This window comes from Primulina huaijiensis, chromosome 12 (assembly GCF_012295235.1).
Source record: "Primulina huaijiensis isolate GDHJ02 chromosome 12, ASM1229523v2, whole genome shotgun sequence".
Lineage (NCBI taxonomy): Eukaryota > Viridiplantae > Streptophyta > Magnoliopsida > Lamiales > Gesneriaceae > Primulina > Primulina huaijiensis.
This window is the reverse complement of record NC_133317.1, coordinates 10,704,491-10,714,426: the sequence shown is the minus strand read 5'-3', so window position 1 is coordinate 10,714,426 and position 9,936 is coordinate 10,704,491. Positions and strand designations below refer to the sequence as shown.

The 9,936-nt window shown below is 33.7% G+C and overlaps 1 protein-coding gene across 1 annotated transcript; it reads left to right on the top strand.

Annotated features, from left to right (window-relative positions):
• The first annotated feature begins 2,237 nt into the window (after window positions 1-2,237).
• Window positions 2,238-3,650, top strand: LOC140989258 (NDR1/HIN1-like protein 26). The gene has a single exon (XM_073458424.1). It carries the CDS (start codon window positions 2,544-2,546, stop codon window positions 3,180-3,182), a length of 639 nt encoding a protein of 212 aa, XP_073314525.1. The 5' UTR covers window positions 2,238-2,543; the 3' UTR covers window positions 3,183-3,650.
• The last annotated feature ends 6,286 nt before the right edge of the window (window positions 3,651-9,936 follow it).

The following is a 9,936-nucleotide window of genomic DNA, read 5'->3' as shown; positions in this document are numbered from 1 at the left end:
CTAAGTATTTTTTCATTTTAAAAAAAATGTATGCTAAAAGATATCTAAAGATCGTGGTAGAGTTTTTCCATGACAAGATTTTCTCATAAATCATGCAAAAAAAGCCAAAGATCTTTCCAAACATTGGAGCAATATAATATAAAGAAATTGTCCACAATGGAAAGTTAAAATGGACAAAAATTCAAAAGTAATAAGGTCAGATTGGAAGTCATTTAAGAAAAAAAAAAATAATGGCCTAGCTAGCTGCTTTATTTTCAAGCTGAGTCTTATAATTAATTTGAAAGCACACTTAGCTTTAATTTGCAGCAAATATTCTCCAACACGACTCCATAATTGAAGGGCCTCTTTTGTTTTTTTGCATTTTAATTCAATCAACCACAGCCATATCTTATATATGTTTTAAAAAGTGATTATATAGTGGGAAGATAGAGCTTTCGAAATAATACACAATATCCTTTCTTTAATTAAATTTGGACAAGAAAAAAACTACATTTTTTTTAACTAAAAAAATTTAATCTAATAATATATAATATATAGTATCTCATAAATTTTGATGAGGGAGCCAAAAATGTTTATAATCTTCTTTGGAAATTAATTAAACAATATTTAATTTACATTTATATTAGGAGTGACGTCATGTAGTTAAAGAAATTAGAACAAGCTAGAACGGAGCAAAGGGTATGTAAATACAAACATAAAATTCCAAAAATGGTGGAGAGACATTATTCTTCAACTAATCCTTACCAAAAAGCTACACCTTTTCCTTAACCTAAAAGTAAAATTTTTATGAATTGAATTAATATATACGTTTCAACAAGAATAAATTAATTTATTTGAGATTGTAAAAAACTTATATCTGAATTTTTTTTACGTATTAATTCGAAATAGTTCCGGAACAGCATAAAGTTATATATTTATATAGTTCGTAATATATATAAATAGTTCGTTATAATTATACATTAAATTGTAACTAAAACATAATAACAAGCAAAAGATTAAATAAAAATTATAAAAAAATTTTGTAAAATAATCATACTTGTGTGTTATTACAATATGTAATTATAATAATAAAATAATTATAATAACAAGGTGCAAAGGGTCTACCATGCACACATAAAGTTTTTACGAGATTCCCTCTGTCTCGCTATTCTTTTGAATCCCCCCTTTTCGAGTACATTTATAATTTCACACACATAGTAGTATCCAATACGTATTTCTTGAAGATTTCATTATTACACCTTTCTAATTTGCTTAAACATTTTTCAACATAAAGAATTTAAATAATTTTCACGATTATTAATATATGGAAAATTGTATTGTTAATAATTTATAATAATTTTCTTTTTGGCGATTTTGGTTCGATATATTGTTAAATTTATGTATTACGTTTGCTATCTTCACATATACGTATATAGACACACACACACATATATATTAAGTCTATTTTCGACTTGACGTTAATATAGCACTGACAAAACGTCAATATGATGTTGACGTACGCAATGTCCACGTTACATTTCATATGAAAAACACAAAAATTAAAAGATACATGACTAAAATTGAAATGTATCCACATAGAATACAAAAATTACGTACTAACATCATATCAAAATTTCAATTTTCCCTATTAATATATATGTATATAGACGAACTGTTGGAAAAAAATTATAAACACTTAAAGTACTCCATAAGAGAGGCTAGATAAGTTGCATGGCCTAGCTATTGATTCTATGTACTAGCACTTTGAAAAGTGATCAACTTTTGTTTTCAGAAAGTCTTAAAGTACATCCATATGAGGATTTCTGATTGAGTTAGATGTCCCAAATTTCTTCTTCAGTATCTGGTAGTGCATGTCAGGTATATGCATGACAGTTAATTAAGTGCTTGCATATTCATGGATCACCATGCACATTCAATTATTAATTAAGACTCCATATAAATTTTTTTATATATATATACATTGCTAAGACTGAAACATCATAAATAATTAAATATAAATAACCAAAATCGCAATTTTCCCAACTTATCTTTCATAAGTTTTTTAGATATAACATTTTTGGAATTTTAAATTATTTTTCCTTCAGAAATAGATTTAGGTCCTTTAATTAGACAAAACCGGGTCTACATGAAGTAAGTTGTCCTATTAATTGTTCATCTGTAGTCATATATATCTTGGGGGTGTTGATATCTATAGTTGTCTAGATGAGTTAGATTCGTCGGTTCAGCCCTCATAAAATAGATGGGTTGAGTTGGGAAATTCTCAACCCATCCAAATGACGGATCGGCCGCCTTGACAAATAATGGGTTATGGCAGGTTACGAGCCGGTCCGTCCTACCAATTCCTGGTTTGACGTCTCTAGTAATATCCAGCACTATTGGCTGCAGTCCGATTAACTATAATAAGTTAGCATTGACTCAATCGAACAGCAGCGAGTCTAGAGAGCAGTTAATTAGCACCAAAATGATGGCACCTTTTTCAACCCAAGAAGCCCTTTATAAACAAAGAGAAACCCCATTATTCACTCATTCCCACGGCACACCAAATGTCTCAAATCGACGTAAAATCTCCCAAGCACTGCGCAGACAAACACACAGTGCTCGCCGGCTCTCGCAGATTCAACAAGAAACTCTACCTCTACTTCTCCACCATCTTCCTCCTCCTCCTCTCCCTCATCCTCCTCGTCTGGCTCATCCTTCACCCCACCAAGCCCCATTTCTCCCTCACACAAGCCGACGTCAACCAGCTCAATCTCGCCTCCCCTTCCCTCCTCAACTCCTCCATCCAGCTCACTCTCCAGTCCACAAATCCCAACAAGAAAGTCGGCATCTACTACGACGAATTCCAGCTCTACGCCTCCTATAAGAGACAAAAGATCACTCCCGAAACATCCATCTCCCCGTTCTACCAAGGCCACGAGGAAACAACATTTCTTAGCGCGTCCTTGGCCGGAAACCAGCAGCCAGTGTCACCGTCTTTCGCGTATGAGATTCAGCGTGACACGGGTACAGGGAAATTGTTGTTGAATTTTAAAGGAAATGGGAGGCTTAGGTGGAAGGTGGGGAGTTGGGTTTCGGGGAGGTACAGGTTTATGGTGGATTGTGTTACTGTAATGCCGTTTGGGGCGATACCGTCGCCGCCGTTGAGTTCCAGACAAGGCACGGTGTGTTCTACTACGGTTTGAAGCGCTGATGAAGCCAAAGATTGAAGTTTTTCAGTACATGAACATGTTAAATGATCTTTTCCGTCTATATCGAAACTCTATATACTGGTTCGAGATGCTAGGAACTTGATATGAATACCGGGAATCAAGAAATAAGCAAGAAGCTTGGTAGCTTTTATTCAAGATTGGAGCTTGAATTTTGTTACAGAACATATGTTCGACTATTGTGCATGAAAAAATATTAAAACTTTTTTCATAAAATTGTAATTTAAATAACAAGATACGTATATTGTTCGTATTAATGGTAATCAACAGTTCGTGTTAGGTATATATAATCATGTTTTATTCTCTAAGGAACAATCGAGATCAATTCGATCTGTCTATGTAGAACAACCAAGATCGGTTTGGTGTGATCACTTTTAGAGTTTGGTTATTTCTCTTTTTTGTTGCAATAAAATATTAGCAATTTTGAGGATAATTATTGAGTGATCTTGTGTTACACTTTCTTTGAATCATTGTCTTTAAATTTTGAATAATTTTCATACGTCTCATAATACTATTGTTCTCGTACATAATTTTATATTATATTATATAATGATATTTGTGAAAATCATTCTTAGAATATTTGTTGCAAAGTGAAAGTTAAAAAGGCGGAAAATGTAACAATTGCGGCTGCTTTTATTTCTCCATTTTTAAGATTTTGTATCATTAAAATTAAACGAACTTTAATGGGCCCTTTGTGCAACAAGTTCATGTTTAATCTCATTGGGATCAAATTCATTATAGTTTGTCAACATGTTTCTGTTAGAGTAAATACAATGTAAGCCAACTGTTTGTTTGAAATTTATTGACTCAAGTGTAATAAATAATATTTATTTTAATATAATTTAATTTTTAATGATTTCGTTTTACTTTATCTGTATACACATGCAAGCATCATAGATAAAGTACTTGATTATGCTTTAATACAAATGAATCGTAATTCGAAGTTGAAACTTATTTATAAACACTGCATATTCTAAATTCGTTCTTAATCGCTTCAGCCGTCTAAAAAAACATGGATAAATGTCACTTGAGCTCGAGACTAGCATCTGTGATGTTGTATACTGCGTTTCTTGGTAAGGGCATAGAGATGTCCAAACATGCAGATGGGTAGTCATATGATGATTATACCGAACAACCCTCCCTCGAACTTTCCAAGTGGTTATCATTCATCGAGAGGATAAGTCTGTGGTTATGATTGTACACCATTAGTCCTTACAACCGGGGAAAACACTGAGGCTCTATATGCTAGGGATGTGCTTTGTCTCGTTTACCGGCTCCAGGAGAGTCATCAGATGGCGAGGTTGGGTACAGGTGCGACACATACAGGAGCCAGTGCATTGTAGTCGGGGATTCACCGCTCACCTACGGGTGTTAATATCCTATGTGATCTGAAGTAATAATAGTGCTTAGAATCTGTGTCCAAATTATGAGATGTACGTTGGAGAAGGAGTTTTCCAAATAGCACACGCGATGCCACTATTATATGTGTCACATAGTTATCGAATTAATATGCAACCCTCGATAAACCAATGGTTGCAGATTCGATCGGGATATATGAGATGAAGGGACCGTACTGTACGTTAACCATAATCGACGGGTTCTTGTAGGCACTATCAGTGATACCTAGGGGATCAGGGGGCGATGCTACTAGACGCTCTTACCATGATCCGATGGGTGCAATAAGAAACGAGTTCTGACATTCTTGATCAAGGCGTTGATGAAAATAATGGGGCTAACTAGGGTAAGCCCTAATAAGAATAAATGTTATTCTGAATCACAAGGAGTTGTGACACACGGCTAGCTGTATCCATGAACCATTAAGGGTCATACAAGCACTGGATCGTTGTTCCAGTTGAGGGAATAAATTCAAGGAGTTAAATTTATGAGATAGTAAATTCAAGAAGTTGAATTTATTAAATTTTGGAGGTAATAAATTCAAGGAGTTGAATTTATAATTTAAATGTTAAATTCAAATGTTGAATTTATGATTGATTTAATTTATTAAGCTCAAAAGTTGAGTTTATTAAATATTAAATTTTGGAGGCAATAAATTCAAAGAGTTGAATTTATAATTTAAATATTAAATTCAAATGTTGAATTTATAAGGGATTTAAATTAAAAGTAATGGGTAAATGTATTATGAGCTTGTAGGAGTACAAGACCAACATACATATTATTAAGGTTCTTAATTGGATTTTAAAATATTAATTAATTAATTAAACTAGTTGGACTAGAATAATTAATTGATTAAGCCCACTAAGTATTTAATTTTATTAATGGGCCCTAAGCTTATATATATGTGTATTAGGCTTAAGGTTAAACACAATTCATTCACAATTTTCGAAAATCCTCTTCTTTCTCTCCACAAAATCTCGGCCACTTCTTTTTGAAGGAGAAGTTTGAGCCGTCTCTCGTTTTCAATCTCCAACGAAAAAACTTCTTCTAATTTTTCTAGTGCAAATTAGAAGAGAAACAAATCATATAGTCGTGGGCCTGATTAGAAGAATAAAGAAAGGAGTTTTCGAAGAAAGTTCGTTGGGATTCATCAAGAGCTATATCCGCCTAAACCGGATTAGTAGGAGCCAAGTGATTTAATTCACCAAAGGTATAAAATTCCAACGCCCTATGAATGTTTAATTATAAAACCATACGAGTGCCTAAAACAAATATATTTTGATTGTCAAAATAAAATAAAAAATTTAAAACTCCCGCTACGTTTGGGCACGAGAAAACCGAGATCCAACAGTTTCTTTTATTTTTTTCTTCATCTTTGTATCGATTAAGAGTTCATGGCGACGTTTAGTAATATTTTCATTTAATTAAAAGTAAAAACTATGATAGAAGATAAAATAATGTGATTAAATGTATTTTTCGAAAATAATTTTGAAAAAAATATGTCATGTTTAAGGATGACAATATATGTACGAATAGAATAAGTATCTGATTTAGACCTATCTCGTTTGGGTCGGGTTTGAGTAGTGTTAAATGAGTATGAGACGGGTAGTGTGTATTCAATTTTTGTATTTGGACAAGTATGGGTCGGGACGAATTCTATAATACCTAAAACATTTGACCCGTTTAAGTTTTTACTTCCTCTGGAATCTAAATTTAAAGATTTCCTTTTATATGAGATTTTGTGATTTACATATATATACTTTTTATCCAATTAATATTTCGTGGATTTATGTGAATTATTGGATGATAGAATTTATTCTTTTCTTTGTGCGTATATATATTGAAGTCAAATTTTATTGATCTAAAAAAAATGTTGTTTCACAATTATATGGTGATTACTATAAAAATATTTTTTTATGATAAAAGATTTAAGTTCTATTTTTAAATTTATGCTGTGATTCGAATACCACCTGTATTATCATGAACAATTGGAATTTTTCACGAAGAAATTTATATATCTGGTTCGCATTGTATATGTATTTTACAAAAGTTTTCAAATGCATTATTATTTTTATTTGTTTCTTTTATTGATTGGTTTTTAAATGCATCTTCGAATTATTGACACATCCATTTATTTGTCACAACTCCCTAAAACTACATTTTTACTTATGTGCCCTCCTCTCTTTAAACTTAAGTGAACCTCCTTTTCCAATCCAACGAAGATATATGAATTGTTGGTATATCGTTTTCTCGTATATAAGATGTAGCGGAACTTGTAAAATTTTATTTTGACGTTCAAAATTTTCTTGGGTGTCGTATGAGTTAAAATCATTAATAGGACACTTAGATTTGATTTATCTTTGCATATTTAACGTTGGCTCCAACTATCCCGGTATTTAGATGAGAATAGCTCTTCTTGTAAACCACTATGAACTTTCTTCAACGTGCTAATCAGATCTATGATCAGAAATTTTGTTCTTCTTCTAAATTGTATTAGAAACTAGGAGAAATTTGTGTCGAGATGATTGCCGGAATTTTTCAAAAACCAGATGCAGTCGGCTGGTGATGTTGTGGTGGTTTCATGGTCGAGGCTTATCTAACAAGAGGGAGAGGCCGCTTTTTGAGTTGTGTGAGGGAGAAGAAAATTCTAGGATCTACAATATGACATCCATGCCAATGCAACATGACGTTAATATTATAGATGCTAGTCTCAAACTCGAACGACATTTATTCTTATTTTAGGCAGCTGAATAGACGATGAACAAATGTAGAATTTACAGTACACGTATTAGTAAATTTCATGATCTACGATGCAAGATAGAACTCACGGTATTATAGTATATTCAAAGACTTTACTTATGTAGTTTGCATAAGTATACAATTAAATTAAATGTCATAATTGGATAAAATCTTAAAATATTATTAAAATAATGATTGTTTTTACATCAAAGTCAATAAATTTCAAGCCACAAATTGACTCGCTGTATATATAGATTTTTGTATAATATGTTATGTGAGTTCAGTGTGTCATCTTGTAATGCCCGAGAATTTTATGTTGATAATATGAGATTATTGATTATGGATTGATGGGATTATAGACGGACCCTCCAAGATCAGAATTGGAAATGCATGAGTTTGGCATATGTGGAATATAGCAGACTTCGCGCACATGCGCGGCAGAGAGGCGCGCATATGCGCGAGTATCATGTGCCGAGGCAGAAGACCTCGCGCATATGCGCGAGACGAGGCGCGCAGATGTGCGAGCTAGTGAACTTGACAAGTGCCGAGACAGTAGGCCTCTCGCATATGCGCGGGGTCAGGGCGCGCATATGCGCGAGCAGAAGAATTCTTATGCGCCGAGACAGTAGGTCTCGCGCATATGCTTCGATGCTGGTCGCGCATATGCGCGAGACGTGCAACATAAAGAATGAGCCACTTGGTCTTGCCATGCAATATATATGTCAATTCTCTTTCCTTTCTTCAGACATAAGAACCGAAGGTACAGAGAAATTCCCAAATTCCTTGAATCATAGATTTGTGATTTGTGCAAGATCCGACTGTTAGAAGTTCAATCCGAGTTTGGTACTGCGTTTCTATCAACAAGAGCTTCAACAGGATGTAAGTTTTCTTATGTTTTGATATGATTTGAAAATATGATCTTGACGGAATCATGATATGATTGATAGTATCTGTTCCTGAGATTGTAGTAATTGTATAATCGCAAGCAGATCAAAGAACGGATACCGTATGAAATTGTTATGATTTTTCAGATTTGAATTGACTAAGATTATACAGATTTGTATCAGATTGTGTTTATCGATTGAGTTTGAGTTGTTGAGATTTGTATCTGTGCTGTTATGCCGTCAAAACAGAATTAGATCGAGTTCTGAGTATATCCAGTATTAATTTGAGTTGTATATTGATATTGTACTTCTCGAATTTGTCATTCCAGAGTGGGTATTGACGACTTCGAAGAACGAGCAGAACCAGATTGATATTGATTTCATTGACCAGATTGATCTACGAACAGAAAGGTATAAATCAATGTTAAACCGGGAAGATATGACTCGAGTTAGATTTGACTTGAGTTTTCCCAAAACCACATACTTTATTTTATTGCATTGATATTTGCAATTCATGAGATTGATATGCTTCATCTATTGATTTATAGTAAAGCATGAGTTAGAGTCTTGGGCAGATGTGCCTAGTCTTTGGCAGAGCCGCCAAGACACTGGACATTTGATGTATCGATGTGCTTAGGAGTAGATCGACTCTTATTGCAGAAATTCAATACAGAATGCCAAAGTCTGAGAATAAGAACGTACCACCATCTAGCTGGGATAGTAGGTGGGAGAAGGTTGCATTCTTATTCGATCGGGATCCCTAGATTAGAGAAGAGTCGAGTCATAGATTATGAGTCCAGAGTTTGATTTACAGTTTTATATCGATTCATGTCTTTCAGATTTTGATACATGTTATATGCTTTTATATCTGCTATATGATTGCATGTATACGTTTTTTATACTGGGAATATATTTCTCAATGGAGTTATCCGGCTGTTGTTGTGTTTGTATGTGTGCATGACAACAGGTGGGACATGATCAAGGTCAAGAAAAGGATGAGAGATTGTGATTAGCGTGGAGATTCGGACCCAGAAGTAGAGTTGTTTTCATTAACTGATATGTAGTGAATGCACAATAGTTTGTTATGAAGTACTTTTATACAAGACTTGTACGTTTGATCTAGACATGGATCTCGTAAAAGAAATAAGATTTATTTCATATGTTGCGTACTCATGTATTTAAAAAAAAAATTTATGACCCAGTTTACTTAATTGTTACATTTGATCCTAATAATGATTACGAAAATGAATTAGCGTCCAGGTCCCCACACATCTAAATCAAGTTGGTCAATGCTTAATGGTAAAGACTTGACTAAATTGCCAAAACAAGAGTTGAGGAATTAAGATAAAGGATGGAGAGTTGGTTTCGGTTGTAACAGCTAGAATAACTGAATTGAGGAGTTATGATCCAATACATACAGAAGCTAGAAGCCAAGCTTGCAGAGTAATCTGTTGCCTTTCTTGTGATATTCTGCTGATCAACTCTGAGGAAGAAATGGAAGCACATTAAGAGTGAATAGAGTGTGTTGTATGTTGTAAGTTGAGCAGGTACATCAAGAGTGAATTCTGTAAAGTGTGTTTGAATTTTCCTGTTTCGTGTTTTGTTATCGTTGATCAATAAAGAAGAGCCCCTCCCGTGGACGTAGGTCGATTAATGACCGAACCACGTAAATCTTGTCTTGCATGCATTGTATCTCTTGTTTCTCTAATTCA

What these genes read in the sequence shown, in the direction of transcription:
- LOC140989258 (XM_073458424.1), top strand. Translation starts at nt 2,544, where the DNA reads ATGTCTCAAATCGACGTAAAATCTCCCAAGCACTGCGCAGACAAACAC.